Below are 18,549 nucleotides of genomic sequence, written 5' to 3' on the forward strand. Positions count from 1 at the left end.
AATTTAAAAAATCATCTTGAGTCATACACTGAAAAAAATCACTGAGAAGGTAAAATAAAACAAAACAAAACAAAACAAAAAAACACTTTTATTGAGCACCTATGTGCTAGGGCACAGCTAGGGCTATGCATTTTACAGTCATCTCATCTCATTCTCCCATTGAGTTATTTATTATTATTTTCACTATACAGGTAAGAAAGCTGAGCTTAGGTAACTTGCCCAAGGTCACTCTGCTAGGAAATAGCAGAGCTAGGATTTGAACCTAGGTAAATCTGATTCCAAAGCCCAGGCCCTGTTCTTTATTCTATGATGCCTGAAAACAAAAAATTCAGTAATAAAAAATATTTCCATTTGATACAGTATTTGAATATTTGAATTTGGATTATTGAGAAAATATACACCATTACCTGCCAGCAGGCCGCTAACTAGAAAGGGAGGGTACAGTTCAAACTACCGCCACCAGAGGTCAGCAGACATAGGAGAAACTCAGGATGCTTCAAAGGGCAAAAGGGCCTCCTCTGATGACTAATATCCATAGTCCACCTTCTATATTTATTAAGCTGCAGGGACTGTATAATGTGAAGGCAGAGCTCAGGGTGTGCAGCGTGAATGGCAGCACGGAGATGGAAGAAGTCTACACTTGTGCTGCAATAGGAGACAGGAGTCCAGCTGCACCAGACTCCTCCCTAGAGTAAAGCATTTCAGTAATAGGTAATCATTTCCGTACCTGTGAGCAGTTGGCTCCCTTGAGAATTAAGAGTCAGAGGGGACTGGTTCCGTTTTCCTAGCCTTCTGTCCCCCTGGTGGTTGCCTAGAAACCCTTTCTGGGAACGGTCTGGCTTAGACCAGGACTGAGGGTATAGGTATTAACTGTCTAATTCTGGAGCCTTTCTCCTGGGGAGCCTGCATGAAGGAAGGAGAGAGTAAAAGCCCCCGGTACTTGTGAAGGAGCAGCCGGAGGAATGACCAGGGCCAGAGGCAGATGGATAGCTGCCCATCCCTCCCTGGGACCTTCTTGGAATCGGCAGGGCCCTGCCAGTGAGATGGAATGTTGTACTTAATTACAGCTATTTTCCTGCTCCCAGATCAGTTAAGTCTGGAGGGTTGGAGGGCAGGTGGGGAGTTGAGGGTCAAATAGCTTCTTGTGTCTGGAGTGTTTCAGGAGACTACTTCCTCCAGAGGGGAGCAAAGTAAGGATGAGGCAGAAAGGCCGCCTCCTCACCCAAAGCCTTGGGTGACTACTCCTCTCAAAGACAGAAACATCCCAGCCAGGTTTATAGGGTGAGGTGGTGATAGAAGGGGTAATAATCTGAATGCTGAGGGATTAGGAAGGTCCTGAGAAAGGACCCCAGCATAGAAACAGTTTCCCTGGATTCCACATACACAAAGATCTTTCTTCATCAGGATCCTGATTCAAGTCTGCAGTGGCCCAGTAAGTTACCTTTGACCCCCTGTCTACAGAGCTAACGTGAGTTGTTTATTCATTCAACTCAGAAAATATTAAGTCTCAGCCTTTCTTTTTTTATTGAAGTAATCTCTACACCCAGCGTGGTGCTCAAATTCATGACCCTGAGATCAAAAGTCACATACTCTTCCAACTGAGCCAGCCAGGTGCCCCAAGGTCTCCGTCTTAAAATGGAATTTCAGTAGGTGCTGGGCCTACAAAGAGATGCGTGTTTCCTGTCCTCCAGGATCTCATAGTCCAGAAAGGCAGGAAGATATATCAACAAGTAACCAGAAAATTATGGGTCAGACCAAGGGGTATGAGCAAGGAGCTCTATAAGCAGAAAGATCAAATAAGCTAATTCTGTACAGGGCATAGAAGAAAAGTACCTAGAGGGTTTCAAAGAGAAAGGGACAAATTGTCTTGAAGGTAAACACACTGAAAACAAGTAAAAGGAGGGTGATGATTATAGGCAAAGGGAGCATCAAAAATAGTGTGTGTTGGGGGCAGGGGGGAGTGAGCAGGAGAAAGAGGTATGAGATATGAAGCAGAAAATCACCCTAGAGACAGAGTGGGACCAGACTGGAAAGGTTTTTCAGGTCTATTATCAAGGAGACTAGACTTTTCCTGAAAGTAAAAGATTTTAGGGAGGGATTTGGTGCCAATGTGGAAGATGGATGACTAGGGTTTGGGAAGACTAGAAGCAGAGAGATCAGTTATGAGACCTGAGCAGTAGCCATGGTGAGTACTAGGGCAGTGGAAATAAAAAGGGAAAAAGTTGATACACATTGTATTGGTAATATTGACAGGATTGGTAATCAAATGAATGTGGGTATTTGAAAGTGAGAATTAAAAAGATGATTCTGAGGTTTCAAGTATAAATGATCAAGGGGTAGTAATACTGTTAAGTGAGATGGGGAACACAAAGGATCATTTCTCCTTCTTACATCTTGATTTTGAGTTATCTGTGGGACATCCAGATGAAAATGTCCCGTAAGCAGTCTGCCAGGTTGAGAAAAAAGGCAGGGCTTAAGATTTGGGATAGCTAAAGAGTGGATGCAACTTGTTTAAGGGGATGAAAGGTAGAGTAAGGGAAAGGACACAAGACAGGGACACCAACATTTAAGGGACAGAGGAAGAAGTGGCTATGAAGGAGAACCAGGAGTATCAGTCTCACACTCCAAGGGAATGAAGCTCTAAGATGTACATGGTTGCAAGAGGTCTAAGAGGCAAATGACTGAAAGACCACCGGAGCTGGCAACCAGATTGCAGATGTTCATAAGAAACAATTTCGTACATGATAGGTGCTGAACAAAGTGGCCTGAGGGGCTCACTAAAAGAAGACAAAAATTGTCAACTACTCTCACTAACTTTGGAAATGAAAAGAACTAGATCTGAAGCTTGAAGTGGAAGCAGAGGGACAGGGGGAGAGATTTCAACATGCTTATAGGAAGACGAAAGGGAACCCAGGAGAAACTGAAGATGAAAGGGGAAAATACTATCCAAATGAGGAAATGAGGTTAAGAGCACAGGTAGTAGGGCTGGCCTTGCAAAGGCCAACTTTCTCTCCCAAGAAAAGATAAGGAGGGGCGCCTAGGTGGCTCAGTCGTTAAGCATCTGCCTTCTGCTCAGATCAGGATCCCAGGGTCCTGGAATGGAGCCCAGCATCGGGCTCCCTGCTCAGCGGGATGCCTGCTTCTCCCTCTCCCACTCCGTTTGTGTTCCCTCTTTTGCTGTCAAATAAATAAATAAAATCTTAAAAAAAAAGAAAAGATAAGGAGGTAAACTAGCATTGGTGAGTATACGGCTGTTTGTAGGGAGATAGGGAGAGGTGAGGGAAGTTTGAGGAAATTCATGCTTAAACGTTCTCTCCACGAAATAGGAAGTAAAGCATCTGTTAAAAAATGGGGTCAGGATTGGGAGCCCTGCAAGTAATGATCTCTCTCTCACTTACCAGACTATCAAGTATGTGGTGGCAGGACCGGTCTTATTTTTTATCCTCAACCTAGCTCAGCACCCGGGACATAGCAAGGGCCCAATAAATGTTTACTGAATGAATAGATGATATAGCTATTAAAGGCCCATTTAGGGCTACAAAACCAAAACCAAAACCAAAACAAAAACCCCAAAACACCCAACTCCCCCCCAAAAAATACCCTCCAATAAAGCCAAATGTTAAAATGTTATATTGCTAATGGCTAAATAAGGAAATCCAATGACTGAGTTTACCCATGGCTGAGTGATTGAAAAGCAAAGGGAGTCAAATGAGCAAAGTAATTGAGAATGCTGGTAGCCACTGTATAAACAAGTGACTGAGGATTCTTGGATAGGTAGGAAGGGAAGGGAAACCATAGGCTGATGGGAAATTGGAAAGGCCATCAGAGTAACTTCAATTTCAGTTTCTGAAGGGACCATAATCCAGATTCAATCACGTTAGACACAGGCTGCTATTAACTGAATGTAAAACATATTGGGACTAGATCTTAAGTTTCTAAATACCATTCTCCAATAAAAAGAACGAAGGCTCCTTGGAGAAATGGCTGATTCTAGGGCTGGGGCTGGGAAAATACAAGGTTAAGTCTGAAGCATCTTGTGTTTCGGAACGTTCTTTAGAAAGTGCTCAAAAAAGGAAAAGGATGTAGATGTATCAAAGAGACTCAGGAGTCAACCTGAAAGAGCTCCCAATGCCCAGAGCTGGGACAATTTGAGCAATGAAAATAATGTAGAACTGGATTATAACCTAAGTATAAAATAAACATACATGAGTACATACTAATATAAATTAAGAGTGAGAAGAGACAATTTCCTCACAGAATTCCAAATACTCTTATGTAGTTACTTCCATCGGGAAGGGAAACTTAAATTCCCACCAATTCCATTAAGGATGCGCTAGGCTTACTGACTTGCTTCCCAAGAATAAGGAAACACAGTGGAGAAAGCTGGCAAGCACTACCTTAACTAGGGTGATGAAGGTTAGCATTGGTAATGTCACGTGGCTCTCATATACCCAAGAGGATGTAATGAGAAAGGCATTTCACACTGTTTCACCTGTGTGGTATTTCTTCCAAAAACCTGGGAGCTCAGTCTAATAATGAGGAAAACATCAGACAAATTCAGATTGCGGGATATTCTACAAGACATTTAGCCAATACTCCCAGACTGTCAAGGTCATGAAAAATAAGAAAAGACTAAGAAACTGTCACAGACCAGATGCGTCTGGGGAGACCTATCAATGAAATGCAATGTAGCATCCCAGAACGGATCCCGGATCGGAAGGAGGACATCAATGGAAAACCTGGTGAAACCCACAGAGCCTGGGGTTTAGCTAATGTAATGTACTAGCATCAGTTTCTGAGATTTGACAACACACCACAGTAGTATGTTAACAATGGAAAAAAACTGGAAAGGAGTATATGGAATCTCTCCGCACTCTGTAGCTTTCCTTTAAATTTAAAAGTATTCCAAAATAAAAAGCTTATAAAATTTTTTTTTAAAAAGAGGTTGGGCCTGCCCTGTTCCTCTTGGTCCTCCACATTTCTATGTACTCGTGGCACACTGATCTGATCATGAAACTGTTTGCCTGGGAGCTAAGCGTGGGGCAACTGCACCGACTAACATGTATGGGAGCACCACCGTATACCTGGAAAACTTTGTTGGGTACAGTATATGAAGTTATAACCATATTTTCCCCATTCCCACCCTGTCAACACACCAGAGACATGGCTTTTTATTAAAAAAACTTTTTTTTTAATTGGTTTACAAAGGAGCTACAGACTACATTGAAACTAATCTTTGTACAAAAAGGCCAAAAAAAAAAAAAAAAAAAAAAAAAGCCCCAAAACACCCAGAGACAAAAGGTAGGGGGGAGAGACAAGAAAGGAAGATACAAAAGAGCAGGAAGAAACTGAAAGACAAGAGATTAGCATCATACATACACAAGATCAGGGGGAAAAAAGAGCAAGAACAGATGAGAGAGCATTTAAAAGTATTTCCCCACACGGCCCTGGTGATAATCGGATTGGAATCAACAACAAACACAGCATGAGAATATTAAGAGGTTTAAAAAGGCAACAGTGGTATGGAGACTGGTTATCGCCAGTATTGAGAAAGAGAAATAAACTTGTTTTAGGCACCAGAGATTGGAGCACTGCCCCTCCCTCCCAGATGATGACAGACTGGGTAACAGGAAGCAGGCCCTGGGGCAGCTGCCATTGGTGTGTGTAAAAAGGGTCTCCTCAGGTCAATCTCAGTATATTTCCCCCAGCTTCCCCCAAAGTCTTTGTGCCCTAGACTCCAGGTGAGGGCTATGGGATGCCACTGGGAGAAAAAGGTGAAGACCTGCCCTGTCCACACCGTTCAAGAGCAGTTGCTGGGAAAGTGGAGGGCTGGGTCGACAAAGCCCATTCCCCTGTGGAGAAGGCACAGTGTAATTCCTGAAGGTGAGATAGAGGAAAACACACACCCCAGGAGAGGTATTAACAGAGTCCTCACTACCTGCAACCCCAGCTTAACCCCATTTGTTATGCTTTTTTTTTTTTTTTTTTTTTTTTTGATACTGAAGGGAGTTGAGGGATAGTTCACCACACCTCTTCTCACTTAAAAGGGACAAGGCAGGCTAGGGGTTGTTTGATAATAAGGAAAGAGGAAAACGGGACAATGTACTCATTTCTCTCCAATGAACGTGGTAGAGGAAATCTTTCTGGGTTTGGGGAAGTCAAACTGGAAAAGACGTAGGGGAGGAATGAAGCCAGGGACTCCCCTTTTTTACCCTTTCCCAGCCTTCACTCTTAAGGCAAGTAAGCCAAAACGGGAAGAGGGAGTAGGAATTTAAGCTTAAGGCTGCTTAATGTCCTCCTGGGGGCTGGTGTTTAGGGAAGGCAGACAAAGAAAAGAAACAGGTCAACCTCAAAGCTGGTCTGCTCATCCTCCTAGAAGAGGTCTGTACCCCAGGAGGAGAGCCAAGAGAGGCACCAGAGAGAACACAGGCTCCCAAACAAAAGTAATAACCTGCCCATGTTTTATCAGCAGTTTCAAAAGCAATGTTTTCCGGGATTGGAGGAGTGCCATATCCTCCTCCCTTTCCCCAAAACTACTGCTGCCACCTTTCATCCTTGCATATAAGTTACTGGCTCTCTTCTAAGGGAGATGAAACTCTGAGATTTCACATTTCTCTTCCTCACCCCAAGAGGCTACCCAGCTTTGAATAGGGGGAAGGAGAGCTATGCTAAGGGCCCCTCACTTGAGGAAGCTAGACTATCTGCATTTCCTTGGTACCGGGATCTCCAAAAATTGTTTGCTCTGATCCCAAGGTCCAAAAGGCATCAGGGTACTTACAATTGAATGAAAACTCTAAGCAAGTAGCACCAGGGCTCCCCCAAAGCGTAACAGGGGCCTGATTAACACCCCCCGAAGAACCCCTCAAAAAGTATATAAATTTATTGCGTCCTAGCAAAGATCTGCAGTTTCCAGTATTCACACAATGTGAAGATATTAACAATACAAAATATATTCTGAAAGTCAAACATCCGCAGTTCATAGTGCTTTCTCAGATTTGTTAAAAAAATACAATGCTTAGTTTCCTATATAGGATATACAAAAGCAAAAAAAATATATATATATATATGTATATAGTAGAAATAAATCAATCAGCCATAGTAATTTACAGCTTTTGTCTCTAACCCTCCCCCAATCATAATCTTTACCCCATACTTCAGTCTATACTTTCTGGGATCAAGGGTTCTATTTATTCTGAATCAGGCTGAGAAATACCCATTAAATGGCATTCTGCATAGCATCCACAAACAGGGTGCTAGCTGGGAGGTCCCTGAAGGAAGATGGGTGTGGGTTGTTACTGCCCTGGCTTATAAGAGAGACAGTCAAATGGTACACAGATGAATGTGAATGGGCAACCTGAAGGGACAAGGGAATGGGTGCTTTAATATTACCACTGTTCTGGGCATCCCCTGCCCCACAGGTTTGGTCATTTAAAAAATTTAAATAAAAAAAGCAACTCATGAAAAAAATTTTAGAATCAATATGCCTGTCAATTACATTAATTTCTGCTGGCCAAAATGTTCAGGGAGAGGGATTTTCAGCAATGAGCTCATGACTCAAGCACTGCTGGCTCCCAAACTCCCTGTGGAAAACACTGAGCGGCTCACTGCTGCTGGAAGACAGGAGAGGAAGCTGCTTCAGTCTGGGGGCCAAATAAGATACTGCATTTGGAGCTTCCTTGGCAACAAGGAAAGAGGGCAAGTGGAGAGAACGGACTAGGAATTCACTTATAACAATGCTCATGAAGGGGGCTGAGGGTAAACCAGCATTTCATCCCAGAGAAAATCATCATCAAATAACCTTCTAAACACTTGTAGTCCTCAGCATCATTAAGCTAGTTTATATCAAATAATTTCATACTGGGGAAGATTCCATTTCTTGAAATGCTCTAGCAAAATACCACACACTCCGGTGAGTTATCCTGCCCCTTTCCTCCAAAAGATGCCTACGTACATGATTACAGACATACAATAACAGGTTCTGAGTTCTGCCTTTCAGTGGGAATAAAGGGTGTGTGATAAGTGGCTGGGCACGGATGACTTTTACTTCAGTATTAACAGAATTTGATTTGGGGAAAGTTCCTCGCAATAGTTCCTGAGTGTATGAAGTCTGCAGGGGAAGGACCAAATGGAGTGAACTACTGTTTAGAATATCAACAGTTATTGTATTTCTGGTTAAACAACAACACAAAATTACCCAGACCCTAATTTGGATAGATTTGATATAAAATATATAGTAGAATCATAGCATCATCTATTTGTAGTCAAGGTAAAAAGATTTATGAAAGAAACTAGGACGCTGCTATAGATCTGGATGTTGGTTTCACTTTCAAACACAAAAATAGTTTTTTCTTCAAAAGTGCAGTCGAATATCCCCCATCATTAATTGTAACTAATTTAGCATAAGCAAAGAAATGACCTCAGGAACATACCCAGGTTTTAAGACAGATTTCTAGGTAATGGGCCTGAAAGGCATTTTTGAGCTGAATTTGATTTATTTTCCAACAATTTCAAATATAATTTCTCATTGTGTAGATATATACAGGCACAAACACACATACACACACAGTCATACACAAACACTTCATTTTCTATCAGATCAGGGCAATTTTTTATTGCAGGTCTCTTTTAGTATAGGCTAACAGAAAACCTATCCCCAACCTAACAGATTACACACATACACACAGCCATTTCCACACTTCCTCACAGTGAAAAGCTCTCTGACAAGATACCAGAAGGTCAAGAGAGACAATGTTTTAATGGCTGGGCCTTGAGGACAACTCTGGTTGCATTTAAATCTCAGTGCCAAATGCACTAAGAGTTCCCTGCCGCTATAATTTTTGGATCAGTCTCTTCAGGAATCAGGCCATGGAGAAAGCAGGATGGCGTCTCCCGATCTCTCCTATAAACCACAGTGGTAAGACAAGATTTCTTTTTGTTCTGAGCTATCATTCCCATGATCATGTGCTTCCTTTTCCCTTAGGAACCACCCAAGGAAGAGTTAAGGGAAAAGATCAAGGAACCACTGCCTTGCCACTAGGTACATGCTCTGGAGTTCTGCAGAATGGAAACTGGGAACAGATTCATTGGCTGATGCTCCTTAACAACATGAGAAAGAAACTACTGGGGATGTTCAAAAGAGGAAGTGCATTTCCTTTCAGAATGTGACCCCAGAAACCCAGACACCAAAGCTCAGAGCTACTTTGGAAGACACTGTACACAAGTCCAAATACTCCACTAACTCCTGAACTGGACTACTATGAGTCACTTCCGCTTCTGGGCACATCATTTTCCTATTGAAAGCCCCTACCTATTACTTGACCGCTTTTTGATGGTTTATACAAACTGATCCCAGATTATAACCTTTAAAGGGTCTCTTGTACAATTCCATAGAAAGACTCTTGATGCTTAAAGCAGCTACTGACGAGAGGTGCCTTGGACTCTCCAGCGCCAAGACGGTGCCTGCGTCAGTAGTATTTTGAACACTCTCTCCACAGCTACCTCAAGCATCAGCCTGGGCTTCAAGGCTCTCCATTCTGCTGCTGGGAACAAGGACCTTAAAAGACTAACAGAAGTGCCTCATCCAAGGATCATTACCAAAACCAAAACATGAAGTGATCAGGTGAGAGAAAGGGAGACAGAAAGGTTGAGTCAAGAAAGGAGTGCAAGAAGCTGATCCCAAATAAAAAGACAAAATTAAGAAAGGAAAAACATTATGTATGTATATATAAACTAAAAGCAGAGCATATGAATGCTTAATCTGGTGGGAAGCCAAGACAACATCTATAGAAAAGCTTGATGTGTCACAACAAGGCTCAGCCATAGGGAAATAAGGCAATATAAAAAAATGACCAAGGTATTTTGGTCACAGAATGGTCTCCTTCCTCCTCCCAGCCAACCCCTGCAAATGCATCTCTATATATCTTTTATATATATATATATATTTATATATATATAATATAGAATCTGTTTTTTTGTTAAAAAGTATTTCAATGATCATATATATTTATCAAGGCATGATGGCTTTAGGAAAGGGGGGATCCATCATGGGGAAGCTGAGAAGGGAAACGCAGGAAGGGGAGGCTGGGATAAGAAGTGTAAGAAACTGGGGTCAAACAAATGCTCATCAAAGGGTGGCACCAACAGAATTTTCACTAATGTTTCCCACTTCAAGGAGGTACTGATGATATAGGTGGGTGCCAAGACCCCATCTCTTCTCTTATATCCCTCCCCCAATTCTTCCCACCACCATGCATTTTAATGCCTCATGGCTCTCTCTCCCACATGTCTCTTGGACCCATGCTACCTTGCATCCCAGGGTTGATGGGTATGGCCCATATGTCTCTGGCCCCGGGTGCCTGATCTCAGAAGCCATTGCCACTGATATTAATGGACTGCAGATCCGCCACCTGCATGACGTTGATGCCACTGTTGGCAAGACGGGCAATACCCTCTGGACAGATGGCCTCCATGGCTACCATATTGGTGGTAATAAGGGCTGAAGGGGTGGCAGTGCCGCTGCCTTCTGAACCTGCCCCACTGTCCAGGGGCAAAGTGCCCACACTCAGGGATACACCTGGGCCTCCCTTCTTATTCTGGTGGGTCTTGATATGCTTTGACAGGTGGTCACTCCTCATGAAGCGCTTGGGACACTCAGGGCAGGCAAATTTCTTCTCACCTTAGTAAAAGAAGAGAACGAAGATAAGATACAGACATCTTAGGAAGAAGGGTTACCTTGTCCAATTCACTGTTTTCAAACTATATTAGAATATTAGAATATTAGGCACTCTTAGAAGGTGATAAAAACAAGAAAAATCTGTTGAGTATCTTTTTCTTTGGAGCGGGGAGAAAAATAGGTAAAGTTCAAGGAGTACTCAGAAAGGAAGGACTATAGCAGAAAAGGCAGGACTGAGACTAAGAAGAATAATGGGCCACGGTCCTCCTTTAAAATCCCACTGAAGGGGTGCCTGGGTGGCTCAGTTGGTTAAGCAACTGCCTTCAGCTCAGGTCATGATCCTGAGTCCCAGGATCGAGTCCCACATTGGGCTCCCTGCTTAGCAGGGAGTCTGCTTCTCCCTCTGACCCTCCCTGCTCTCATGCTCTGTCTCTCTCTGCCATTCTCTCTCTCAAATAAGTAAAAAAAAATTTTCTAAAAAAATAAATAAAATAAAATCCCACTGAAAACCTAGCTCCTTCCTTCTGAAAGGTTTTCCAGATTAACTACAATTCCATTTATATTCTATACATTCACTTTCAAACTTAAGTTGCTCAGAAATTTATTTCACAGCTATATTTTGTGTCTTTCTTCTATTCTATTACTGTTTCTCTCTTCCCCAGGTTGCTCCTCACCTGTATGTGTGCGTTTGTGTCTCTGTAGCTCATCCGAACGTGTAAAGCGTTTCCCACAGTATGACCAGGTACACATGAATGGCCTCTCGCCTGTATGCCAGCGCAAGTGTGCCCGTAGGTGTGAGGTCTTGCCATATACTTTGCCACAACCTTGGATGTGGCAAATGTGCTGTTTCTTTTTGCCAGGGTCCCCAGAGCCCCTGAAAATAAGAACACAACTATTCATCATGCATTCTAGAGACAAAAATTAAAGAACCTCAGTGTCAGCAGTTATTACCTGACCCACTCAAAACTAACCCAAATTTTTATTTTAAAAAAAGGCTTCTCTTGGGGCACCTGGTTGGCTCAGTCAGTAGTGCATGCAACTCTTGATCCTGGGGTCGTGAGTTCAGGCCTCATATTGGGGGTAGAATTTACTTAAAAAAAAGAAGAAGAAGAAGTAGTAAAGACTTCTTTTTAGTATCAAAAGATAAATCTTTAGGGGTGCCTGGGTGGCTCAGTCAGTTAAGCATCTGACTCTTGATTTACGTTCTGGTCATGATCTTGGGGTTGTGAGATCAAATCCCACGCTGGGCTCTGCACTGAGCATGGCGTCTGCTTGAAATTTGCCCTCTCCCTCTGCCACTACCCCCGCTCACACTCTAAATAATAAAATTAAATAAAAAGATAAATTTTTAGTTGATTCTGATTCTTAATATCCTAAATTCAAGTTTTAAGTTCCCTCTCTACTGGGTATTTACTCTTTCTTGTTTTTTCTATTCCTTAATCATTTTTTATTTTTTTAAAGATTTTATTTATTGGCACCTGGGTGGCTCAGATGGTTAAGCGTCTGTATTCGGCTCAGGTCATGATCCCAGGATCCTGGGATGGAGCCCCACATCGGGCTCCTGACTCGGCGGGGAGTCTGCTTCTTCCTCTCCCTCTGCCTCTCCCACTGCTCATGCTCTCTATCTCTGTGTCTCAAATGAATGAATAAAATCTTTAAAAAATAAATAAACATTTTATTTATTTATTTGAGAGAGAATGAGAGACAGAGAGAGCACATGAGAGGGGGTAGGGTCAGAGGGAGAAGCAGGCTCTCTGCTGAGCAGGGAGCCCAATGTGGGACTCGATCCTGGGACTTAAGGATCATGACCCGAGCTGAAGGCAGCCACTTAACCAACTGAGCCATCCAGGCGCCCTTCCTTAATCATTCTGATGTGTGAAGAGATAATTGCTCTCACGATCACTTGTCAAGTCTGTGAGGAATTTTCTTGTATTTATCACAAATTTTAAATCACAATACAAGCATTTTCCATGGGGAATGTGAATATGGTGCTATTTTTGGCTGGGAACTTACTTACGGAGCAAAAGGTCTCTCCATTTAAACACCTGGTGGAAAACTTTAAAGAAAACGTAATAGTTTACAACTATGAACTTATTTCCTAAAATAAAGGTCAAGAGCCAAATGGTGAAGGGCGCCTGGGTGGCTCAGTTGGTTAAGCGACTGCCTTTGGCTCAGGTCATAATCCCAGGGTCCTGGGATCGAGCCCCGCTTCGGGCTCCCTGCTCCGCGGGAAGCCTGCTTCTCCCTCTCCCACTTCCCCTGCTTGTGTTCCCTCTCAGGCTGTCTCTCTGTCAATTAAATAAATAAATAAAATTAAAAAAAAAAAAAAAAAAAACGAGCCAAATGGTGAAGATTACATTATCAGGGACTTCAGAGTAGAGGAAGATGGGCTGGATAAAAGTTAAAACAGGGGAATAAAAACCCTAATTCAAGGTATATATATATAAAAAAAATTTATATATATAGACATATATATATATTCCCTATATGAAGCAGTTTGTAAGCTCCTCTGAGGCATCAGTTCTGAAATGTTTTTGCCAAACCAATTTGTTCCATGTATAATCCATTAGTGGGCATTGGGGAGATTTCCAAGAGGGACTTTTCTTGGGTTTTAACAGCAGAGGGAAAAAAAACTGTAATGGAAATGAAATCATTACCTTTGGAGAGTTACCTTTGAAAATTTAAATCCACTTTAAGTTTGTTTGTTTTTTTTTAAGACCCTATCTATTTATTTGATAGAGGGAGACAGCGAGAGAGGGAACACACACAGGGGGAGTGGGAGAGGGAGAAGCAGGCTTCCCACAGAGCAGGGAGCCCGATGCGGGGCTCGATCCCAGGACCCTGGGATCATGACCTGAGCCGAACGCAGACGCTTAACGACTGAGCCACCCAGGCGCCCCAAGTTGTTTTTTGTTTTTAAATATTTTATTTATTTGACAGAGAGAGACACAGTTAGAGAGGGAACACAAGCAGGGGGAAAGGGAGAAGCAGGCTTCCCACAGAGCAGGGAGCCTGACACAGGGCTCGATCCCAGGACCCTGGGATCACGACCCGAGCCGAAGGCAGGTGCTTAACGACTGAGCCACCCAGGCGCCCCAAGTTTTGTTAGAGGGAAACTCTATTGTATTCATGCTTTTTTTTTCTTTTTTTTTTTTTTTAATTTTATTATTTTTAAGTAATCTCTACACCCAACATGAGGCTCGGACTTACAACCCCATGATTGGGAGTTACACACTCCACTGACTGAGCCAGTCAGGTACCCCTCAGTGCTTCTGATTCAGATTTTTCCTGTAATGTAGGGTTAACCTATAAAGAACTCAAATTATATTTAGTTTTGTTGCTTTTCTTATTTTTGTATCTTTGTACTTAATTTTGTTGGGACAAAACTTTAACAGATTTTATTTCCAAAGGCATTAAAAAAATCTGGATGACTTTCTATTCTCTTTCAAAAGCAGTGAGTTGAAGAAAAAGAATGTAACTTGGAACTCTCCAGAGATAATACTGAATAAAACTGAATATTCCACTAATAAGAAAAATTTGCCAGAACTTTGTTCTGTAGGACACATTAAATTCCAGGATAGAAGAATTTTCTATCTGGAGTAAGCACTTCTGTCTATTTTGAGGGAAAATAAGACTCTATAAACCCTTAGGATTCTCACACAGCCACTGTAAAAAATCATTACAGTAGGTATGTTTCTTTTTCTTTGCAAGACTATTTTATAAGCAACCTTGTTAAAACCATTTCAAAACAGACATATGGTAACAATCATTTGACCAGTTGGCTCCATGTGATTACCTTATCTCTGGAGAAGGCAGGCACCTATTAAGGCCCAAGGTCTTAGAGTAGATCAAAGGATCAGAGCTGGAACCAAAATCCTATAATATAACCCAATCAAATGTATTGTACTATCTCTGGTCCCTTTGCAACACTGCCAAGTCTTAAATGTTAAAAAATTAACCCTCTTCTGTTTACCTCCAAATCCATTAATTTTTCTCCTTTATACTCTTAAGAGACTGGCTTGGCTGGGTCAGCTTACCTTCCTTCACTGTCTTTACAGTAGGGGCAGGTGCATGCTTCTCGCCGGGTCCTCCGACCAGCTTGGGGCTGGGGATCTGGGCTGTTTTCCCCTTCTTCTCCACCTGCTGTGTCATCATGTATTCCGTCACCACCAGCTCCATGGAGGCCAAGCTGGGCTCCATGATCACCTTAAATTAAGAGAGTAAAGGGTCAAGGTGGGAAGTAGAGGAGATTGTCAAGCTGTGGTCATTTCAGTGACACTTTACGTTTATAGCACCATTTCTTCACAGCTTTGAAGCCATATTTACTGATACTGCCGTCCATCCTTGAAATCTCAAGAATCAATTTGTATTTGAAAATACAAAGAGCTAGTAAATATATAAAAACATGGTCAGTCTCATTTAAATTTTATTTTTTTTGAGGGGGGGGAAGGGGCAGAGGGAGCAAGAGAATCTTAAGCAGGCTCCACACCCAGCACAGAGCCCGATACAGAGCTCAATCTCACCACCCTGAAATCATGCTATGAGCCAAAACCAAGAGTCAGAAGCTTAACTAAGCTATCTGGGCGCCTCTTTTTTTTTTTTTTTTAAGATTTCTTTTTAAGTAATCTCTATACCCAGTGTGGGGCTCAAACTTATAACCCTGAGATGAAAAGTCACATGCTCTACCGACTGAGCTAGCCAAGTACCCCATTCTCATTTAATTTTTCAAATGCAACTCTAGGGGCACCTGGGTGGCTCAGTCAGGCATCTGCCTTTGAATGATCCCGGGGTCCTGGGACAGAGCCCCACATCAGGCTCCCTGCTCAGCGGGGAGTCCACTTCTCCATCTCCCTCTGCCTGCCACTCCCCCTCTGCTTGTGTGCATGCTCTCTTAAATAAACAAATAAAATCTTTAAAAAATAGAAATAAAATTCAACTCTAGGTGGACTTTTGTAATTTTTCACCTATCAGTTCACAAAAAATTAAAACAAACAAAAAAACACGAGAAGTCTAAACTCTAATAATGCATAGCATTAGCAAGGACATGGGGAAAGAGGCTTTCCCTTTTTTTTTTTTTTAAGATTTCATTTATTTGACAGAGAGAGACACAGCGAGAGAAGGAACACAAGCAGGGGGTGTGGGAGAGGGAGCAGCAGGCTCCCGTGAAGCAGGGAGCACGATGCAGGGCTTGATCCCAGGACCCTGGGATCATGACCTGAGCCGAAGGCAGACGCTTAATGACTGAGCCACCCAGGTGCCCCGGAAATAGGCATTTTTTAAAAAAAGATTTGATTCATTCAAAGAGAGAGAGTATATAAGCAGGGGAGCAGCAGGCAGAGTTGGAGAAGCAGGCTCCTCGCTGAGCAAGGAGCCTGATGTGGGACTCAATCCCAGGGCCCCAGGATCATGACCTGAGCCAAAGGCAGATGCTTAACCGACTGAGCCACCCAAGTGTCCCAGGAAATAGGCATTTTTATATATAGGTGGTGATAAATCAATACCACATTTTAAGTCCAATTTGGCAATATTATTAAAAACTTAGGGGCTACTGGATGGCTCAGTTGGTGGAGCATGTGACTCTTGATCTCCAGGTCGTGATTCAAGTCCCATGTTGGGCACAGAGCTTACTTAAAAAAAATAAAATTACATTTAGAAAAAATTTAAATGTGTACCTTCAAAGTAATTCCACTTTTTGTTTTTTTCAAGATTTTATTTATTTATTTGACAGAGAGAGACACAGCAAGAGAGGGAACACAAGCAGGGGGAGTGGGAGAGGGAGAAGCAGGGTTCCCGCCGAGCAGGGAGCCCAATGTGGGGCTCGATCCCAAGACCCTGGGATCATGACCTGAGCCGAAGGCAGATGCTTAACGACTGAGCCACCCAGGGGCCCCAAAGTAATTCCACTTTGAATCAGCAATGTCCTATGGATATACTCATGAGTATACAAAAATATGTGACAATAATATTTTCTATAGCTTTATAACAACAAAGAACTAGAAACCATCAAATGGTACACATCAGAGCAGTTAAATAAATTATGATAAACTTATGCAACTGAACACTATACACCCATGAAAAAGAATGAGATAAAGGTATGTGCTGTTACAGAAGATGGTCATGACCCAGTATATTGATATTATGAAGCACTAATGTGTCACACTTAACGTTTTCAAACACTTCTCTAGGCCAATGGACAAAAGTAATGTTTCAAAGAGGTATCATATCCTCAAGTTTTCAAAGCATCAACCAACAATAAGTATTCACCCATGAAAGCACCTTGCGAAAAAGTTAATGACTCTATCCATACTTAAGATTTCTATAAAGAGATTTGATTTGATTTTTTTAAAGATTTTATTTATTTATTTGACAGAGAGAGACAGTGAAAGAGGGAACACAAGCAGGGGGACTGGTAGAGGGAGAAGCAGGCTTCCCGCCGAGCAGGGAGCCCGATGTGGGGCTTGATCCCAAGACCCTAGGATCATGACCTGAGCCGAAGGCAAAAGCTTAATGACTGAGCCACCCAGGGGCCCCTATAAATGGAGATTTTAAATTGGCCTGCTTTGTTTTTACCTGTTGTATAAAGAAACAAACAACTACAAATCTCAGCTCCTGGTTTTACTTCTGTACCTAATCTCCACTCTTTTCAGTGCATCAACATAATTTTGAGTAACTATGCCTAATAATAAGCTCTCCTCATGATTTCCTTCTCACTCTACCACTTCTTTATTTATTTAGCTATTTATTTATTTATTTATAGATTTTATTTATTTAACAGAGAGAGAGCGTGAGCGCACAAGCAGGGGGAGCAGCAGGCAGAGGGAGAAGCAGGCTTCCTGCTGAGCCAGGAGCCCAATGCGGGACTTGATCCCAGGACCCTGGGATCATGACTGAGCGAAGGCAGATGCTTAACGGACTGAGCCACCCAGGCGTCCCTAAGATTTTATTAAGGGGGAGGGGCAGAGGAAGAGGGAGAGAGAGTCTTTTAGGTTTTTTTTTAGATTTTATTTATTTGACAGAGAGAGAGAGCGCCAAGCACAAGCAGGGGAAATGGCAGGCAGGGGAAGCAGGCTCCCCGCTGAGCAAGGAGCCCGATGTGAGGCTCAATTCCAGGACCCTGGGATCATGACCTGAGCTGAAGGCAGATGTGTAACCAACTGAGCCACCCAGGCGCCCCAGGAGAGAGAGTCTTAAGCAGACTCCCTGCTGGGCGTGGAAGCCCAACCCACGTTGGCTCAATCTCAGGACCTTGAGATCACGACCCAAGCAGAAACCAAGAGTCCAATGTTTAACTGACTATACCACCCAGGTGCCCCTCACTCTACTACTTCTAAGCACCAGCCTATGGAATTAAATAAAATAAATTGGAACATTCTGAGATTTTCATGATACTGGCAGAGCTAAACTGGAAGGACTGGAGTACAGGGTTAAGAACAGGTTTTGGAATAGGACAGATGTAGATATGAGTCCCTGCACAGCCATTTGATTAGCTTTTTGACAGTGAGCCAGTAAAACTTCTCTAGTTATCAGTTTCTCCCTTAGCAAAAACTGGGATGAAATATTATCAATCTCGGGGCGCCTGGGTGGCTCAGTCGTTAAGCGTCTGCCTTCACCTCAGGTCATGATCCCAGGGTCCTGGGATCGAGCCCCACATCGGGCTCCCTGCTCGGCGGGAAGCCTGCTTCTCCTCTCCCACTCCCCCTTGCTTGTGTTCCCTCTCTCGCTGTGTCTCTGTCAAATAAATAAAATCTTTAAAAAAAAAAAAAAAAATTCTGGGCGCCTGGGTGGCTCAGTTGTTAAGCGTCTGCCTTCGGCTCAGGTCATGATCCCAGAGTCCTGGGATCGAGTCCCACGTCGAGCTCCCTGCTCAGCGGGAAGCC

At 42.8% G+C, this 18,549-nt stretch overlaps 1 protein-coding gene across 1 annotated transcript in view; it reads right to left on the reverse strand.

The window, feature by feature from the left end:
* Nucleotides 1–69: 69 nt before the first annotated feature.
* SP1 (Sp1 transcription factor) overlaps nt 70–18,549 on the reverse strand; it is a 54,374-nt gene continuing 35,894 nt past the window's right edge. Inside the window, exons 4-6 of the mRNA XM_064591166.1 lie at nt 14,710–14,878; nt 11,347–11,546; nt 70–10,675 (exon numbers count right to left, since the gene is read on the reverse strand). Coding sequence (XP_064447236.1) covers nt 10,362–10,675; nt 11,347–11,546; nt 14,710–14,878 — 683 coding nt within the window. The 3' untranslated portion in view covers nt 70–10,361. The remainder of the gene's footprint in view (nt 10,676–11,346; nt 11,547–14,709; nt 14,879–18,549) is intronic.

This window comes from Mirounga angustirostris, unplaced genomic scaffold (genome assembly GCF_029215605.1).
Source record: "Mirounga angustirostris isolate CCGP_5_RB_7025 unplaced genomic scaffold, mMirAng1.0.hap1 SCAF_5, whole genome shotgun sequence".
Lineage (NCBI taxonomy): Eukaryota > Metazoa > Chordata > Mammalia > Carnivora > Phocidae > Mirounga > Mirounga angustirostris.